We start from the raw sequence: 21,721 nt of genomic DNA, 5'->3' as shown, positions 1-21,721 counted from the left end.
GCATAATAATTATACAGAATGTACAAATTTTGAGTACCAGTTAAATGACTCTACAGAACTGAGATCTATGAAATATGAAATTTGGCCAAACAGACATTCTAGGTTATACTTCTATCGTATAATTTCTTCGAAGAAGTATTATATGATCGATGATTGTACAAGATGGACGATTGTCGATTACCAATTAAACGTTTCTGGAGAAATGGGCTTTAATATTATTTATGGGCACTGGATCTATATACATTGTGGATCTTCCAGCAATATGAAACTGTGAGCAATGTGTATCTACCGGCAATTTGGATCTACCAGAAATGTGGATCTATCTACAATGTGGATCTATGGGCAATGTGGATCTACCTATAAAGTTTATTTGTAGGCGTACTGTTTTCTATTATTGCCATACATGGATTAAAACATTCATCCACAAAGAAATGGATTTCAATTATTTATTACAAAATTCACATGTTTTGAACATTTATTACTCTTATTTCCTTTCATATGAAATTCTGGCATGAAGCTGAGTAGGTTAGTTTAGCTGAAGGCTCCAAGAGTTATAGGTCTTTATGTGGATGTCTTATTTCCTCTGATATTGATCTGCCTTAGTTTTAATGTCCTTATCCAATATTTCTCCCTGATCTTCACCAAAACCTCCTAAACTTTCTGGAAAGCGATCTAGATGGCTATAGAGGTAGTGAACTTTCAGGCTCATATTACAACCTAGACCACTGATTCTACGTAATTCTCTATTTTATGATTATGGATCAATTTTGTACTTCTTGAACACTACGTGTTAGATTCAGTGTCGTTGGTTAATGTGGTGAGAAGTGGATCTTTCACAAGTTGCCTTTTTAGAGGACCCCAAATGTATCGGCTTCCAATTTTTTCCATCTTAATCCCAGAACATATTCCAAAACAATTTCCATTCCGATTGAAAGCTTTCAGAAATTACTTCATGGGCGCCAAAGGCTGAAGTAAAATTTTTTATATCCTGACCAAAGCTTTGTGATTACGCTTCATTTGACTGGAATCATGTTATCTCTGGAAGGCAAATTTTTGTTGATTCAATCATAATTTTCAACTCTGTTCTCCCAAAGGCATAAAATATAAGGCAAAGGGTAGTTATTTATTTCGAATCAGATAACTCATTATTTCAAACATCTGAGAAGTGCTTAGAACTCGCCAACACCTATTACTTTCTCAAATTGTTTAGTAATTGGGAGAACTCCATGCTTTCATAAAAGGGCGGAGCACTTTTTCGAGTTTCATAATTGAGAGTGAAGTCTCGTCTTCTGAAAAAAAAATTCCTTTACGACTGAAACGTATTTCATAAACCAATTTTGAGGTTAGATAAAAGTTTTTAAGTGTTCTTCCTCATAAAGTTCCGATATTGTTCCTTTATTACAAGATAAAAGATCTTCTTCTTCACGCATGCTCTATGACTACGAAACATAACATTGGTCTGTCATTTACTTTCACTTTGTACACAGAATACTTCACCGATTTTTCTTCTTTTTGTCAACAAGATTTCAATTCCTATGAAATATCATCAACTGCAAACAATGAATCACTAGTTACCAGATTAGCAAAGCCAAGGATGTTTGACACTTATTATAAAAGCAAGGTTTCTCAAAAAGACGGTCGGATTATGTTCATGAAACCGGAGCTACTTTCAAACTCCCTATTAAGGTGCTTTCTATGAAGCGGTCTTTCCCTAAAGAGTCTTTTCGCATAGATTATGAAACTAGCCTTTAGTTCGAAGAACTTTTCATCATTGCTTGATATGTTCTACCTGGGCTCCTGTCATATAATCTTGGTGATAGTAGACGTCTGGATATAAGTTCTTTATTATCAACACTTACCAACAGAAAATATTTGGAGATATCTAGATAACTGGCTTATTCAGAATGAAAAAACTCGAATAACTATCAGCTGAATTTCTCAAAGTTGCACTGTTGAGATAAAAAAGAATGAATAAATTAACATCATCGTAAAACTCATCATGATTTATAGCACCATCGTCAAGAACATCAAGACAGAATACCTGATGAGGTACAAGAATTACTATGTAGATGAAATCACAAGAGCTATGAAACATGGGGTTGAGACATCATTATATAAGTATATCCCACCATTCCATCTCAAAACATCTGGATAAAAGAGGGGGAAAGATGAGCTTTATCAAGTTACCCAAGTGTAATCTTCATAATATTGTGAAACATAAGGAATACGAATGAATTTGAAAAAAGTTTGACGCTCTCTTTTTATTACTCATTACTGACTTTGCATTTAGATGAAATAAAAGTAAGTAGGTAGTCTATCCAGATGAAATAGAATTTTCATGGACATTATGATGATGGTAGCCTTCTCAAACATTTTTCCAAAATGACTAGGAATTAAATGAAGGGTTTCCAATCTAGACAGCCGTCACTATCGAAGATGTCATATTCAGTAAAAACTACGTCATAATTAAAAATGGAACAATAAAAGCTACAACTAGCAAAACTAAAACATTTTTGGTTCGTCGTGAAGCATCTTCTCGGCTGGCAATGGTGGAACAAGTGGAAATTTTTTTTATTAAGTTAAGGATATGAGGAATTTAAACCTTGTGCTATGCTCAAGAACAACTGAGAATATTGCTACTGTAGCCCGTAATGTTGACGAAAATCCAGCTTTGTCGATTCCTTATCGATCTTGTGATTTAGGCTATGATTGATGATTGTTATGAACAGTTTTTGAAGATTGCTGTATATAAAACGGGGGCGACACAAGCAATGAAACAATCGCAATTTTGCAAGAAAAGTTCCTTGTGATTTAACGCCTCTAAACTCTTTTCTTTGGAGCCACATGAAAGATAAGGTCTGTACCAATGCTTCACAATCGATTCAAAGCCTTAAAGATGGAACTCGTGAAGTTATCAAGAACATACACCTGCAAATGCGCAAATTGATCATGATAAACAAAGACGTTTGGCTGATATCCTTTTTCATCGTCAATGGCTTCCTTTCCTCTCTAAAATGAAATAAACATCCATTGATTTCCCTTCAAAAATACTCATTTTTTTAGTATCAAAATGAAACCACTTTTTAGACAACCCTGTAGAACCAATTGTGGATTCACTAAGTCCAACTGGTGGTAAAACTCGGATACCTTAACGCGAGATTTATAAAGTTAGCTCCTTCTGAAGTAAACGATGGCGATACATTTATTTCGGTCTTATTCTAATGGCCCCAAAAGTCGACATGTACATCGTTAAGTGGATTAAAAAGAGCTCTGTATTCCGCATGAAAAATTGCGTGTTTCAAGTCAACACCTGATCTTATTCGTAGCCTGAATTCCTGAGGAGTACGTTTGGACCAAACTTCCCATTTGCACCCGTCTCACGCTTCAGAGATATGGGGTAGAAAAAAAAAAGTTTATTCAGAAAACACAAGCGGAATACTTGAATATTTATTATGTTTTATTTACCTTTACCTAGGTGGCATTGAATGATGGGCGCAGATATTATGTTGTTGAGACAAAGAAACTGAAATATGATTGCTGTTAGCGAGAACATATTGAAATGAATGTGTAATAAATAATCGTAATATATTTTCAAATAACTAGAACTTTGTGAGTATATTTGTAATATAAATGCAAAAAGTTGTTCCAATAGGGCAGCAAGGAGGGTAATAACATTCCTAGAAAGCGACGCACTGGCCCAAGGATCGGCATAAAATGTTGGAATAATATTTTTGAAAACAAATATTAAAACATTGTGTTTTAGAAAGGATAAAGAGGTTTAACTGATATTTTTTGATGGAATGATGGTCAAATTCAAGTAGTTATGTCTGTCCGATTATTTGCACGAAATCTTCGAAAAGAGGAAATCCTAATGGTACTCGGAGGTCATTATCACTTGATTTCTCCATATTGGGAGAAATCTGCTTGAAAGGAAATTGAGAATACATAAAAATTTGAGGAAGGTACACATAAGCTCCAGCTTCAGAGCATTTTTTTAAGAAATTATTCAATTTTCAAAGCGAATTCAATTGAAATACATAGGTATCCGAAATTTTTCATTATAGTCCTTCCCTGAAAAGCAGTAGGTAAGATACATCAGACTTTCTTTGGTCGTTCTAATTGAAACTCCGTGTCAACTTTCAATTAAACAAACCAAATAAAATCTGAGAAATAGTGGACTTGCAATTAGAGTGGAGAAGGCAACACACAAAACGAAGCATAATTTAAATATTCCGATGTTGATAATTACAGGAAACTTTTTGAATCAGTATAATAAAAGAAATTTGTAAGATTAACAGAAACCTGTAATATCGAAGTGTGTTCTTTGTTCAAGAGATGTCAGCACAAAAGCAAACAGAAATCTTCAATAATGACAGAAATCTTTATAATTTCATTATCTAGAACGATGGATTCTGTAAGCCCACCGCTAGATGGACCTAGATATTCCATCCGAAAAATTGTTCCCCATTTTCTGTTATTAGCATACATTAAACTGCTATACATAGGCAATTCTCACAATTTTATGGAACATTTTTTTTCAAGCCACCTGTAGATGAAACCCAACAAAACTCGGAATCTATTTTTAATGTCATGTTAAGATGGACCATAGACAGAATAATATCTTTTAGATGGACTCAACCCATTCTGGTATATTTTTTCAATTTGAGTCAAAACAAATAACAGTAATGATTTGTTTGTAACACCTTCTCCTCATGTTCAGGACCGGTAGCTACCTCGCCGGTTCGCCAGCAATTGCATGACCCCAGCACTTTATTTTGGTTGTTAAAGATATATCAGCGAAATGTATCGTTTTCGAGTTACAAGTTACAAGCTTCATTTCTTGAAAATACATTGAAAAAACCTATAAGTTCTTCCCAAGCCAAGAAGTGAGGAACTTTTCTATCTATATATAAGTATTCATCTATTGTTAGGAAACTTATGTCAGACTCAAAAGTTGATGTGTACAAATTTAATAGTCTCACACCAATAGCCCTATTTTTTTGGCAAGTGAAGGAAATAAAAGATGAACAACATTATGTACAATTTATTTCTTTACAAAAACACTATAGAGTAAATTCAAAGTTTTCACACTTCAACTTCATTCAATTCAACAAAAGTAGTAATTCGTGGGTGATGTAAAATACAGTAGCACATATGAACATAACAAAAAGGTAGAGAAGGTTGAAGATATCAAAGAAAACAGTATTTATCCCCAACAGATATTGAATTTTACAAGCAAAGGAAGAGTTATGGTTAGATTAGTCTTAAGTATTGCACGGTAAAAATAAATGTTTAGCGAACAGGATGGTCGACAGTAAACAGTCTCTCATCAACAATAAATATAATGAATGATTATAAGCCTCTTCCAATTTCAACAAAAAGGAATGGTTGTTTGATCACAATTCGCTAGATGGTCTCATTTCCATTCCAAGTCACTCAGTTTGCGAGTTTCTTTGAATTTCTCTCAAAGGAACTTCTCCAGTTCATCCTAAATTTACACTTTTTTTCGGAACGGAAATGAATTCTCTTCTCGGCACTGATTAATTTCGAGTCTCTCGGTTATTTTCGTGTTAATTCGTTATTTTCCACTATAGTGGCTTCCTACGTGTGAAGGGGGCCCCCTGTTCTTGTACCTAGATCCGGGCCTGGAATGTACGATGGCGTAGTGATCACTGTGTGAAGATACGGACCTGGCGGAATTCATAGTCGAGCCGCCAGAGGTGTAGCCTTTGGGGTGTTGAGGAGGTCCGTTCAACGAGTACCTGAAACAAGACTATGTGTTTACAGTGATTAATAAAGGTTCCTGTAATGATTTGAACGTTAGTCGTTAATCTGTAAGAGATGAAATGAGTTATGCATTGAAAATGTTCGAACACATGTTCTGTCGATATGAGTTTGTAAATTGAGCTGGTTGGTAATTGACACCTTGAATGTACTTACTTAGATGGACTACTATCTGTTCAATATATGAATAGGTATCTTTAGACGAACCGGTGAACCCAATTTTTCAACGCAATTTTTTTATCCAACTTGAAAACAACTATCATTTCATGAAATAGATTCTTGAAAGTTAGGTAAGAATATGTGCAGAAGATCCACCTTATTGATAAAAAATGCCTATCGGCCACCTGTCGTTCAAAACTGTCGACTTTAGAATCCTCAGTTTTTCCTGCTCTACTCTACTTTGCAGTGATGGGTCTTCTTTCAGATTTCCATCTTATTGTTTCGATCAATGGCACACGGTCTGGCTGACCAGCACTTCCGGTCTTATGAAGAAGTGAAAAATTGGATCCATTCGTGGATCGTTTCAAAATATGACCAGTTTTTTCAACGCGGGATTCGTGCGCTGCCCGAAAGATGAAGAATGTAGTGGCCGGCGATGTACAAAACTTTGGATCATAAATATATAACCAGTTTTTTATAATGAAGCCTCGAAGTTCGGAAAAAACAGCGGAAGTAAAGTTTTACGCCTATGTTGATTCTTCAAAATTTCGTAAATATATGTACAAAAGATCTACCTCATTGGAAAAAATATTTCCTAGCATTTTGGGCTGACAAAAAAATTCCTACAGCCACTTTTCGTTCAGAATTGTCGATTTGACAATTTTGCGGTGATTTTCAGCTTGAAATTTGCAGTGATGGTCTCCTTTCAGATTTTCATCGTCAGGTCAAATCGACAGTTCTGGAACGACAGATCGCAGGTACTTGAGTAAACATCAACGCACTGATCGAAAAATCAACGAGAGCATTTGTAAAATAGATCGTAACTTAAGTTTTGATAAGATGGTGAAGTTTTACTTGAGAATTTTAAGGAATTTCACGAAATAATTAGATAAACTCGCTTACAAGTGTTTGAAATTGAAGCTCCATAGAATGTTCTTGATTTTCTTAGAACCATACCACTTTTAGAATTGAATTTTTGTAACGTTCGAATTGGCAGAATAACTGGCAGATAATAATGTTCCATTTCCACGAATTTTTATTGTTAGAAAATGAGATTATGTTGATCAGTTGATGAAAAATTTTGGTTATGAATTTGGGTTTAATATTTTGATATTAAGTTAGCAGATAACGATTACAGACTCGAGGAAAGGGTCAGTTGTTTAATAATTGATAAAAATGGAATAACTTAGGACTTCATAAATGATTAAAAGTAAAGCTGCTATAAAAACGCTAAGAAATTGAAATATCAGAATTATAGCTATCTGAGTTGAGTAAATATTTTTGTTGTATTCACCTTGAACCATATTGACTTCCATGCCACGACCTATACGGATCGTAGTCCTCTATGATGCTCGGCTCTTTGTCTATGATCTCAGTGCTGGTGCATGCGCAAGTCATAGCCGAGCACAGGAAGATGTTGATGATGAGCATGATGAGGAAGAGAACTCCCAATGTGATGCACAACCATAGAAGCCAGTTAGGTTTTACTCCTCCGACGTCATCACAGAGTTCTGACACCAAAGGAGCCTGGCCAGGATCGATGACAAAAACGCTGGTAGATGCCATGAAGACTCCTTCTTCGGTTGTTATAGGCCTAGATGGACCGCCATTGCAGGAGGGATCTGGACATATTCCTCTGCAAAGGCCTATGTCACACTGTGAAGAGAATAAACTGTTAATGTCTTGACTTTAACATTTTATGGTATCAGTGAATAATTCACCAAACTCATCTTCAAGGAGGAGGTAAGTGATGTTTGGTACCATGAATCTTCTAAAAGTCGACTTGGTATGAATCTTTAATTGATAGTTGCCTTACCTGAAAATGTACGTCTGATCCTTCAGAGAACCTGAACATGGACTTCAGCTCAGCAGTGGCGTATCCTTTATTGTCATTGTAGGAGAACGGCGTGATGACTGTCTTATCAACTGGACATCCATATTCATCCACTAATGGTGCACTGGTGTTGTACTTGTTGAAGATGATGCAGTTCTTTACTCTGAACCCGTGCAAACCGTCTGGTCTAGATATTTCGGCTCTAAGCGTGTACGCCTTAGAGAAAACAGTTTGTGCTACCTTCCTTGTTCCATCGAGGATTTTGAGGGATACTGAAGATGTTTCGTTTTTCGCATTTTTGAAGCTGGCTTTACCGCACGTTATGACGTAGAATTTGTCGTCGGCTAGTTCTAATGTTTTGTGGATTCTGACTGCTATAGGGATAGAGCGTTCATCTGTCCTCTGAAAAAAAAAAGTAATGGGAAGTTTATAGTTGAATACGATTGCTGTTTTGGGTTAGAATTTTCAATAATAAACCGGAAGAATGTCAATTAAAAATCAGATGCAAAATAGTGGAACAAATATAGATAGTTTTCATCCAGACTTTTGTTAGCATCGTATGATAGATATATTGATCTATTTTTGCAATATTGCGAAATCGCAGAATCTACAGTGACTTAATAAAACATTGTGACGACAATACGTTCAAATTGAGCCTAAAAATGGCGAATGGGGCGGGGCTTAACCATAGAACTTGAACTGACTAAATAAAATTTATAAACTGGACAACTATTCACCAAGTGGTCAATGGTTTCTTCTATACCACACTCACTTATTGGGTTATCAATAGAATGCCATTTGAAGAGCATACTATTACAACGACTTTGGCCAGTCCTAAGTCGATTTAAAATACACCAAATTTTCCTAGGAAGATTTAAACCTCGAACTTCCTCATAAAGATCAATGATAAGACTTTTGTTGAAGACATTACAAGTTGCACTGCTAATTGTCTTAAAAATGTTAAGCTGTGCATCAATTTTATGAACATGAACACTATTGATCCAAACAGAACAACAGTATTCAGCAGCAGAAAACACCAAGGCCAAAGCTGCCGTACGAAGAGTGTTGGCATCAGCACCCCATAAAGATTCTACATCAAACGGTAAAAATCAAAGATTCCGAGCATACCTTTATGATTCAATTTCAAATTTCCATGGCATTTGACGGATTATTCGACTAATTGTATTAGTCTATAAAGGTTCGAAGGTACATGAGAAATTTCGTCAGGAATTCGTCAGCAAAAACTCCTGATTTCACTTTGTTGATTTTCATTATTCTCGCATTATGTGAGATGAAATGTACATTCTTCATGCGACTCTGAACATCATATGATTACCAGATTTTCATAGACAGCGAATTGCAGATTTTCTTCCATTCAAATTGGAAACTAGCTTACACATTCAAACGGAACGATAAAAAGAGGTGTTTCTCTTAATCTCCCTAACCTTGAATTTAAAACAAGATCGCAACGAGTTGCAAGACGATCTAGAATAAAGAGTGAGCAATTTGCACAAGAGAAACACCGTGATTATCATCTAGACTCGCTTAGATTCATAGTAATGACTCATTCAACAGATATCCTCATTCTTTGTCCGCAATACAATTGGCTTCGATGCATCTATTTTCCTTCGTCCCAATTTGCACCGGAAAATCCCCCTCCCCTCGCCTTACCGGTAAACAGTTCATCGGTTATATTTTTATGACGTTCCATTATGTCATCACGAATGAGGCGCGACCTGTAGCGAACGCCCATAGAATGACCGAGTAGTCTGTGGAATTTGGAGAAGACCATGTTAGGCGTTGCCGATCTAACCGATCTTATCTTATACGAAGATTAATTTTGGACGTCAGTGTAGGTTGCGTATTCAGTGGTGTTTGCTAATGCGATTGCACAAAACGCGAATATCATGCTTTTATGAGCGATGCAAAAAATTATGTGTGGGAAAAAGTCGAATAAATTTCGATGGTCTAACCTTTATTCACGGTATTAATCATAAAAAGTTCATTGAAGGCTACTCCTAACAACACTTCATCAACTTCAGAGACAATTATTTCGAATTGATGAAAAAACTTTGGAATTTATTGAAAGGAGTCCCTCAGGAAAGTGATCTGGGTCCATTTCATTTATAGCCTTTATTAATGAATTGAGGTGTCATTGATTTCAAAATTATTAGTGGGATTGAGGAGAATATAAATAAAAAAAGATTCAAAAAAGTGCTTGATTAATGAACTATGTACACGATTGGAGAATCAATTGCCTAAAAATTTTAACCAAAAATGACCTTCCGCTCAGCTCATTAAAAAATTCGAGGGAATGCATTCGACATCAATTGGAATACTGGACATTCCTGAGTGATTTAATTTAAAATCGTATATTGAAGCCAATAGTCACATTTAAAGGACATATCTCACGAAATGATAGCCATCACAGTATTTGATCTCATGAATTTGTTTTTTCTCAATTCCACTTTGATTTTAAGTTTCAAAGATTTATTGATGTTATCGTCCGATTTTGTTGGAACATTGTGGCCTTGTTCCTTTAAAATATCATATATTATATCTTTATGATATAGGAATTTGGTTTTTTTGTCTTGAAAATAGTTATTTGTTTTACTAGGCAGCAAAGTCAATCGACTTTTTTTTCCGATTGTTTCAATGATATATGTAGGATATTGTATTTGCAAATTATTACAACTCCCACAATTTTTCATCTTTCTTGTAGTGATAAATTGAAACTAAATTTGATAGAAATCGCAATTGTTGGAATAGTTGGTTGATAAATTACAGTTTGGCAATTCACAAAATATCTGACAGTTTTATATAAATATCGGATATATTTAGATTATGGACAGTGATAGCGACTTAAGGTACTTACTTCTCCAGAAATAAGGAAGGTGTCAAAAAAATTGATGGTCAGAAAATGTCGAATGTTTCATTCGCATTGAGGATAATCCCTTTGCTGCCTAGGCAGCAAAGGCAATACTTTGCTGATTCATATGTGTCTCCAAAATCAATATTTGCTGTCAATCGGAGAAAAACAATTTTATTCCAAAAATGACCAAATAGTCGAATTCAAACTAACCTAAACTGTACAAATTGGATGAACGGTTAACAAATTGAATAACTTAATTAACATAAAGACAGATGTAGGTACCTATGTTTCGGAATTTTCGTATTTATTAATACATAATACAATACAATACAATTTTTCCTCAACAGAATGCCTTATAGTTCAAAAACCGAATATATATCATAAGGATATATTGATATTATATTATATTATATTGTAAAGGGAAAGGACAAAATACTAGAAATTTTTTATATTCATATTATTGATTTTCATCCAATTTCCCTCTACATATGGAAGTAGAAAATAACTTAAAATTTCGATTAATGAAAGAAAAAAGTTCGAACAAATTCAGATCAAATTTCAATGTTCGTACATGACTAACCTTCAGAAAAACAACTGAAAAACTTAATAATAATTCTACTGTCATAAGAATAAGACTGAATAATTCTGTCGAAAAAGATGATGAAAAAACTTCGTGAAAGGAATAATTCAACTGGAATTTATAACGAATTGGTACTCTAACGATGTTTTTTTTCATTTAACATCTCGTAATCGTAAGACTAACATTTTTTTCCCTTGTCAGTTCCCCTCAGGCGCAAACAGAAGAACTATACATTTCCGACTTGTTTGTTAACAATCAAACAAAGAATGTCACAATAAATCGAGCACGTTATATACTGTAGTCTAGTCAACCTTGTAACCCACTACCAACACACCTAAATAGTTTATTCAAGAACCTTTCTTGCATATAAATGATTCTCATTGAATGCCTTCACGGTTAATATATTTTTTCTATATTTATTCACAGTTAAAAGCAGCAAGATGCCTGGTAAAGACTAGAAGCATTTTGTACTTAGGAGCAAGTTCATTAATGTTTTCTACATCACAAAAATACCTATCTTCCACCTTTTTAAGTGTTTTTTCCGATAACTCTAATCATTTCGTCAAAATGACTGTGTTTTTGGAATTTTGAGCCGACATTTCTTCTTTAATTCTTGAGATTGATGAAACTCATTCGAGAATATCTTTTACAGGCCTCCTCAACTGAGGCTCAGATATAGTCAACCAAGTTCAATAAGGTCAGGCATGAATTATTTGCGTATGAATTATAGTACCAATAAAATTACCAGGAAATATTTGACATGACAATACTCTTTGATTGTAACTTCGTTTATCACTGAAGACACATTGGCAATTTATGCGTGCTATAAATTAATTTCTCAGAACCTTGTTCAGTGTGATCGTTTTGGTCAACGATTTAGTGCTTTGGATATCATCACTGAATACAATAACTATTTCTTTCAATATTTCATTGACAATCAAGTAACAAAGCAGGCCACCTGAAGGTGATGTACATTTTCAAAAGAGATGAGCATAAATGGAGATTTGCATAGATGTTAAGCAAGATGATAATGATTCTTTGTTAGGGTGGAATGCAGAAATTGCCTTAAATGGTCAACCAAATGAGTAATTCCTATATTGAAAAATGAGTAAAACAAAATTGAAATCATAAAAAAACAAAAGAGCTTTGAATTTCATTCATTCTCGAATTAATTCCAAAGATAAGGGACCGAAAAGATAAATAATAATATTAATAATTAATATTATCTGATTATCTATGGACGATATTGATGAAAAATTCAACATATCAAGTGTGGATCTGTGGATGACAAATGTTTGCACCTAATGAATTCAAAGATACGAAGCAGTAGGGAAAATACTCCACCAAGAATTGGTTACCATATTAGGAGTAACAGTATTAAAAAGTGTCATTCCACAAGTACAAATTGGAAATCATCTTGGAGGTTCTCAATGATAAAATGGTTCCCCACAGCAGACCCAGACCAGGCATAATATTAGTCGATAAAATACAAAAGACAGCAATACCTACTCATCAACGTAGCAATACCAAATAACAATATCATGCATACAAAGGATTTCGAAAGAATTTCAAAATATCTGAACCTTGAGTTTGAGATAAAACGTCAGTGGGTAATATAATTGGAAAAGCTGTTTCTTGAGGCACAGCTGGAACGATAAAAAATTCTTAGGAGGTGACGGACAGGCCAAGCTTTGGCAGGATCAGGAGTGGCAAAGACTGCGAAGGTTGTTTTCTCTCCTATACTGATAAGCAAAATTCGAAGAAAAATCTCCAAAAATCCATGGTATTATTATTGATTTCTAGATACTTACGTTATTCACTAAAAGACCACAATAATCTGGAGACCCTGGTTCAGCAGATAGGTGAATATCAAGAGTGACTAGTTTTCCACCATCTCCATGTGTCATACAGGCTGGTGTCCTGAAATCTCTAGCATGTATAGCTCCATTAAAACTACCATTAAATGCTACTTTTATGCTCATATGGTCCTGCTTGCATGTTGCAGATACTTGTGGTATGAAGTCTGAATCTATTAGCTGACATGAGATCTGGAAAAAATTGATGTGTTACTCATAAATGATCAAATATTTTTGGAGAATAAAGGGTTTAAAAGTCAATAAGCCAAATCTATATCTTGCTGAATTTAGATCCTGATTTGAATATTACAAATGTTTATTTCATCAAGATATTGGCAATGTTTATGGCTATATAATTTGTTGTTACAATTTTCACTGCAAACTATATTTCATCATAGTTAACTGAACATTCTGGAACTAATTCAAAGCTCGAACATCCGGATTTCTGTGTTGTGGAACAATGCAGAGCTGGCAGTTTTGCATATATCTATTTACGGAAGAACAGAAGATGAGTTCTGCGTTAGTCATTGGTGTAGATGATAGGAAGGGCAAAGCCACAAAATATATTTTGTGTATAAATAATTGTCAAGTGCATTTTTTCGTGTTAGCGGTTATTTCAAAATCTTTTCATAAGGTTTGATTTAATTGATTAGATTGATGAGATAAAAATATCAATATTATTTATGCAACAAGTGGAAAAAGTGAATGTTTATTGCACTCGACGTGAAATTGTCCGACGAGGCCGTTTGGCCGAGTTGGACAACACGTCGAGTGCAATAAACAATTTTTGCACGAGTTGCATACAACATTTTTTCTACGTTCATGCAAAAGGCAAAAAATGTATGTATCATGAGGTGTGGTCATAGTACAGACAGTTTGCTCTATGGAGGTAGACGGTTACAAATCGGATCAGTTTTGATTAAGGAGTTATTCTCGGGAAGGCATTGTTTGTTTATCTCTGGCTGCTAACATTAATACAAAATAATATATAATATGTAACTGTTTAAAACGTGTTGCCAACATATCTGATAAATATGTAGTGGGTTGGGTTGAACGTTTATGTTTGTCATGATGACAGCACGTTGAAGTAGAATGACAGATGAGTGCCATTAAAACTTTATTGCACTAGTGCAATGAAGAACTTCTTTTTCCACTAAATATGGTTCAATAAAGTTTTGCTTTTTGCATGAATGTAGAAAAACATACAAATAATATAAGATTTTCCAATGGTAATGATAATACAATACAATACACTATAAAGAGCATGATGAGGTAATACGGGTGGTCAGTTTTACTGTGTGGTGTTGAGGCATGGATCCTGAAAGTATCTACTATTAATCGCTTGGAAGATTTCAAAATGAGACTCTATAGATGAATGCTCAGAATACCATGAAATGCTAGGCAAACAAACGAAGCAGTTTTCAAAAGAGGATCGTCATTTGATGGATCTCATTATCTTAATGTAGAAAAATGTCGTTTTTGGTTTACATATTACGGGATATAATATCCTCCAGCTGATTGTGACAGGTTGAATAGAAGGAAGAAGAGGAATTGACAGAAAATAAGCCTCTTGATTCAGACTTGCTCAGGACAGAAATGGTTTCACCATGTTAATCGCCAACTTAAAGGGGACTTGATATGGCACACTAAGAAGAAGAATAAGAAGAATGATATAATTCTTATTGGGAAACACTTCATTTGAATATCAATAGCTTCATACTTTGTAGATTTGCTCATTATGAAACAAATGTTTATAAAACCATAGAATGAGTGATATTTCGACCCTATTAGTGCAAATTTGTGGTATTCTTTTTTTCTACATTGAAATTTCGCAATGTGTTGTATTGGTCGAATCGTGAGGCTTTGTAGAACTACTGATAAGGCGCCGAAAATATTGTCTACAAAAGAATTTGAGGTTGAAAAAATTAATATTTTGGTTGGCGTAATTCTGGAAGAATACTCAAATGCTTCCGTCCATATTCATTGATAATTTTTCAAGATATTTCTACAGTTCCAACTAGAACAATAAGTCAAACAATTTTTTGAAAACTTTTCCAAACATCTGTTTTTTTTATTTGATATACCATTTCAAGATCATTTTTAGCTCTGCCTAATTACTAGCTCTATGCTTCCTCACTCAAAATCTGATAATATGATGACAGAATTCCTCAAGATTGAATTACTAATATGTACATATTTCATTGATTACTATTACCATATTAAATAATGCATCAGTATGTTCGAAAGAGCAGTGAGAGTAGATGCCTAGCACTCCATCGAAATAATCTGTTGGGACGCCACTGAATTAGGAGTGCACTATTATCTGTTTCACTGGTACAGAATCGTAATGATGATCGTTATCTGCAATCGTCCGTAATCTACATACAGTTATAGTAACAGCATGGTGATATTGAGCCTATTCCAGTTTTATTTTACTATTTCGTCCCAGATTAGCACATTTGAATCTGATTTAAAGTTGATGATTATCTCTGATTACGATTTATTAGGTGTAAGTAATAGATGATTCCCTCAAAATAGCACCTTATTTCGCTCTTTATTGGAAGTTGAAGTTAAATCTTAGGGTGAAATATTACCCTGTAGCAATATTCCACTAGTCATCACTAAAATTAATGGATCATCGTACATCGGATGCAAGATACAAAAATGAGTGAATATGAAAAGGAAGAGGTCATCAACTGGCAAAGAACCAGAAGAAGACTTCTATAGAGAAATATATAAAGAAATATAGACTCAACACTGGGAGTTGAAAAAAGTCCATGAGATCTTGGGACAGAGTTAACTTTCTTTCAAAAGGAGTTAAAATGCTATCATGTTATGGATATATTAACAAGGCTTTGACTCTCTGATGAGCAAATAAGTTCAAATACGAATAAGTAAGGATTTGTGTGAGCAGCCTTATATAGATCGTCCTAGACCTTCCATAAACTTCTCCATCAAGATGCGGGGCGGGGAAAATCATTCACGTTCATGTTGAAAAATGTGTGATAGTCTCTACAACTAATTCAATTATTGAAAAAAAAAACAAAATACTTGTGGAATAAGCAGCAGGTTTCAAAGCCTACTCTTTGATGTTATACAATCTAACCATACAATAACAGTCTTTCATAATTATTTCGATTCAAAATCAATGAATGGATCCAGAATTAATGTGTAAAGGGAATAATGTGTTTGGAGGCTATGAAGCTCAACATTGAAATAAGTCATCTGAACATTCTGAACACTCCATTAGTCATCTATGTATTTAATACGTCAGAATTAATTAGACATACCTAAACGAAATTCAATGAAACCTCAAATGATCATCGATTGTAATGAATGACTAAGTGAGTCATGTTCAGTCTGATGTGACGTGGTTGGATTAGCAACAGCCAATTCTTTGAAGAATTTCGAAGTCAAACATCCGATAGCTGTTTGTTTCGAATATTTTTCATCCGCACATACTGCACAGGTTGTTAATATATTGATGGCGTGAATGGAATTGTGGATTTCTTGAAGTGGAATTCATTGACCTCTCCTACATCATTCAGTGTTTTTGTTTGGGAAAATAAATTGTCTAATTTCAATTGATATAATTATGTTTTCCGTATCTTAAAGTCTGTTTTTAAAAAGGATTTATTCTATTTTGAATTAAGAATTACAACACTTGGATAAATAATTAATAATTCTACAGATTAAGATTTGGGAAAAACGTGAGTTACAAAACGAAGCTTGATGTTCTAAATCTGATTCATAACTAACTAAAGTCTGTCCTGAAATCTACAAAGAAAGCTTTATGAGTTCACAGAGAGAATTTGCACTTCAGCACTATCGCGTACATTTCCAAGAAAGGCGTTGGCCGAGCTTCTTCTTTTATGTTGACTTGTGCTGTTTCGGTCGATGTGGATCTCATAATACCTCCCCCCTTAGTTCAGATAACGTCCTCGTTATCAGTGGGATCACCTGGGTTGTTCTCGAGGTCGATGCGAATGATTTTCCTCGGATTGTATAACAGGTCTCTAATTCTTACTCTGTTTATCATGACAGTGATTGTTCCAATGATTATGAAACAGAGTAAAATTCCGCTTATGGTATAATGCGTGAGCTGAGTTATTGGGTGTAGATAAATTGGTTGATTTTGAAGTTTCTCAGCTTCTTGCAGGATTGATGTAGGTTCTCTTAAGTGTTTTAACTGAAGTTCCATTTTATAATCGTAACTCAATGGGAGTTTCGAAATGTTTTCAAATTTCATCTCGAAAATTGGTTCAGTGTTTTCAAATATTGAATTGTCGATGATGATGGTACAATCTGAATGTAGCAGGTTTATTCCTTGTATGGATTTTTTTTATAATTATACCATGGCAATCTTCTAGTATTATCTGCGTATTCTTAAACAGGGTGAGAAGCTGTTTGTTCTGAAGTGTATGGATTATCTTATAGTTGTTTTTGATGAGCACTTTTTGACACTGGTCTGGTGATGACAGGATGCAGGCTTCTTTGACTGGTGGTTGAAGACATAAGACAATGGAACTGCCTAATGTGGAAATACAGGCTTCATTGGTCCAGTATTCTTCGTAGTTGATTCTGACCAAATACTTTTTCGGAGGTATTACAGCAATATCTTGGTGGTTAGGTAGAGGGTACACTCGGGAATAGTTTGTGGTGATCTGTTTGAGAATAGGAATTTTGAGGAGAAAGGTGATGGATTCATCCGTTCCTATGACAGATATTTTAGCAAACTCTATAGTTTTATAGAGATGAACGTGATCGATTGGAGATAATTGTTGTGGTTTATAAATTTTTTCGAGATACTTTCCAATCAAAAGAAGTTCATCGATTTTTATGAGTTCTAAATTTGGTATTCCTTTCATTGCAAAACTGATAGTTCTTTCAAGCATCAAGAAAGTATTCAATAGATCTTCTGCTTGAAGTATTTGATATTCAACAGTCAATCTGAATTGTTCCGTTGATTTTATGTTTTGAAAAAGTAATTTAGTATGTTGAATATTATCATTCAATAAAGCTAAATCTTCTGAGTACCTTTGTGTTAAATGATTTGCAAAAGAAGTTAATTTATTAATTCTTTCAATTTCAGAGTTTTTAATTTGATGGAGACTTTCTATGTTCTCGTTAATAGTTTTCAGATCATCGTCGTCTAGATTTCCTGTGATAAATTTTATGCCTTTGCCAATAAAATTAGCCAAACCTCTTTAAACTTTTTTGTTAATGAATTTATGTAGTATTTGTTCAATTTGGGCTAAATTCGATTTTAATTGAAGGTAAATTCTATGAGATAATTCATCAATAGTTCGATTTTTCTGCAGTGCATTAAAGTTGTAATTAAGTTGATCATAATTGATTTGTAAATTCGTGATGTTTATAAAAAAGAGAAAATTATGGTAATGATCAAGAATTTTGGCCTGACTTAAGGGTTCTTCAAAGTATCCATTACTGATTATTTTGTTGACCTGAAGGGCCTGGTTGATTTGGGTCTGTATCAGGAGGATCATTGGTATCACCAAGATTTGCATCCTATAGTGGTTGGTCCTTCCTTCTGGATCGAAGTGGTTGGCTTCCTTCTGGGTTGAAGGGGTGGTTGATGATGGTTCTGGATATCACATCAAGAGTTGAAACTCAACGGGAGTTCCTTGGACACAATCCGTAGCGGACACTTATTTCAGTTTCGAACTAAAACCCCGTTGCGATATCCTGTTCGCAGCGCCAATTATGTTTTCCGTATCTTAAAGTCTGTTTTTAAAAAGGATTTATTCTATTTTGAATTAAGAATTACAACACTTGGATAAATAATTAATAATTCTACAGATTAAGATTTGGGAAAAACGTGAGTTACAAAACGAAGCTTGATGTTCTAAATCTGATTCATAACTAACTAAAGTCTGTCCTGAAATCTACAAAGAAAGCTTTATGAGTTCACAGAGAGAATTTGCACTTCAGCACTATCGCGTACATTTCCAAGAAAGGCGTTGGCCGAGCTTCTTCTATTATGTTGACTTGTGCTGTTTCGGTCGATGTGGATCTCATAATAATATGATGAATCTTTGAACAAAAGAAACCTTCAAATAAAAAATTAATGCTCAGCTACGCGATTTTAAACTTCAACTCCCAACCTTCCTTCTTCAATGAAATTGACTACTTCAATAACGCCCTCTCAATACATAGAACTCATTTTTTTCTTCGACTTGATTGTCGTGAAGTCAAGATTTCATAAAACATCATGATAACTCATTTTTAATACCGGCAAACAAATGATCTATTCATTAGCGTCTTTTAAAAAGCGATGGGAGCGTTGCGTCATACGAGACAAAACCAAAGCGAATTGAATAATATAGTCCGATAAATTAGTACAGACAAGATGTTGGATTGTTACGATCAAGCACATAATAACTCTCACTTTCACACAAACATTAGTTGATTGTATTCTGGACTACATTACCTGTACAGGACCGGCCAAACTGCACTCGTGAGAAGGATTGAATTATCATTGGTTAATTTCATTCATAAACCTTCGAAGAGTTGAAAAAAATAGTATATTGAAAATCTGAATTGGTAAAAGCATTTTTTACTGATCGAAGACAATAGTCTGAGATCGGTGTGTCTTGAAGGCGTGTAAACAATTATTTCTAATATATCTATCTAATATATATCTAAGCAATTTCAAGTTTACTCCGATGACCTCTCATTAGTACCTAAGAAAATAGACAATTTCGAGTAAATCCTAAACCGAAGGTGAAGAAAGCTTTGTAATCACTTTTCTAAAAAATCATTTGAAGATTTTTGCTAGCAAACTGCAAGTTGAAACTGAAAAATAACAACATTGACCTGATCAAGTCATTTGAATACCTCGGATGCAAAATCACGAGCTCAAGTTTGTTGAAAAATGGATGAAAACGAGTTTCCTGTATTAATTAAACACTGTTCGTTGATAAAAAATACTCTGTAAGCACAGATATTGCTTAATAAGTATACTGCTCAAAGATAAGTTCAGAGATTTTGACTTTTTCAGAAGTCCTCATTTTTCTTCTTCTTCTTCTTCTACTTTACGAAAGCTTACTAGCTTGTTTCACCCATTTTCCTCCTCTCGTTCTTGAGATATTGAGGTCCAGCTGTCCTTCCACCTTTTTGGGGGTCTCCCTACAGGTCTTTTGGATGCTGGTCTTCCGTTTCTCGCGATTTTCGCTATTCTGTCGCTTGACATACGTGAGACATGTTCATTCCAGAACCTTCTTCTCGCGCGGGTCCATCTAACTACGTCCTCCGTCTGGCATTCTTTTCTGATCTCGTCGCTTCTTCTCTGGTCTCTCAATGTGTTTCCTGTGATTGCCCTCAAAACTCGCATCTCGTTTGTTCGTGCCATTCTTTTAGTTTCAGCTGTTTCTGCTCTTGTTTCCGCCGCGTATGTCATTATGGGTCTGACACATGCTTTGTAAATTCTCACTTTACTGGTTGTTGTCATGCAATTGTTCTTCCAGATGATATTCCTTAGGGCCCCCGATATTCTGGCTGCCTTATTCATCTGATGTCTTACACTATCTTTTAAGCTTCCATATGGCGATATCGTTACGCCCAGATAGTTAAAGGAGAATACTTGTTCGATGATTTTGTTATTTATCTCCAGCTTACATCGGCGGGGTTCCCTGGCGATCACCATGCTCTTAGTTTTAGGGATTGATATTACCATATTGAGTTCTAGAGCCTCCCTGTAAAATGCCTGTATTAACCATTGCAGCCCGTCTTCACTATCTGCAAATAGTACTGCGTCATCTGCATAACACAAGATCTTCAATAGTTCGTTCCCCATTCTGTATCCTTGGTTCACCCTTCGTACTTTGTGTATTATCCTGTCCATTATCAGATTAAATAACAGTGGACTAAGACTATCTCCCTGTCTCACTCCTAGGTTGATCTTTACTTTATCGGTTGTGGTTGCTCTTGTCTTGACTGTGGTAGTGTTGCCTGTGTTTAGTTGTTTTATCGTCTCTACAATGTTTGGATGTATTCCTCTGTGCTTCAGTTCTTCCACAACATCCGTCAGTTGTATTCTGTCGAATGCCTTACTCAAGTCTATGAAGCACAAGTACGCAGGTTTGTCATATTCAATGGATTTCTCTATTACCTGTCTAACAACGAATACAGCGTCGACCGTGGAACGATTTTTGCGGAAGCCCTGTTGTTCTTCACATAGCTTGGTGTGTTGCAATATGTGTTGTCCCAGTATACGAGTGAACAGTTTCATGGAGGTGTTCAACAATGATATTCCTCTGTAGTTTGCTGGATCTGATGTTTTTCCCTTTTTGAATAAAGGTATTGTTATGCTCTCTTTCCATTCGTCTGGTATTACTGCGCTCCCTAGAATCTTATTGAATAGTTTGGTGAGCTGTTCAGCCAATCTTACTCCTCCTTGTTTCAACAGTTCATTAGGAATGTTGTCTGGACCGGGAGCTTTTCCGTTTTTGAGATGTTTCATCTCGTCCATCACTTCTTCTGTTGTAACCCGCTTGTCCTCTTCCAAGCTTATTGCATATTCTCGCCGCAGTTTTTGTCTCCTTTCTAGTGGCTGGTCATTATCCTGGGAGTGCAGATTTGTGAAGTACTCTTTCCATTTATCCGCGGTGATGTTA

The 21,721-nt window shown here is 35.0% G+C and overlaps 1 protein-coding gene across 2 annotated transcripts in view; it reads right to left on the bottom strand.

Moving 5' to 3' along the window:
- Positions 1 to 5,029: 5,029 nt before the first annotated feature.
- LOC123681035 overlaps positions 5,030 to 21,721 on the bottom strand; it is a 51,545-nt gene continuing 34,853 nt past the window's right edge. Inside the window, exons 2-5 of one of the 2 annotated variants that reach the window (XM_045619200.1) lie at positions 13,041 to 13,277; positions 7,760 to 8,179; positions 7,238 to 7,599; positions 5,030 to 5,762 (exon numbers count right to left, since the gene is read on the bottom strand). In XM_045619200.1, the coding sequence (XP_045475156.1) occupies positions 5,579 to 5,762; positions 7,238 to 7,599; positions 7,760 to 8,179; positions 13,041 to 13,277 (1,203 nt within the window). In that variant the 3' untranslated portion in view covers positions 5,030 to 5,578. Of the gene's footprint in view, positions 5,774 to 7,237; positions 7,600 to 7,759; positions 8,180 to 13,040; positions 13,278 to 21,721 lie in introns of both variants that reach the window. The other variant, XM_045619201.1, reaches the window with a different exon arrangement.

This window comes from Harmonia axyridis, chromosome 5, assembly GCF_914767665.1.
Source record: "Harmonia axyridis chromosome 5, icHarAxyr1.1, whole genome shotgun sequence".
Classification (NCBI taxonomy): Eukaryota; Metazoa; Arthropoda; class Insecta; order Coleoptera; family Coccinellidae; genus Harmonia; species Harmonia axyridis.
Note: the sequence above shows the minus strand (reverse complement) of the source record. Positions and strands in the feature narration are given on the sequence as shown.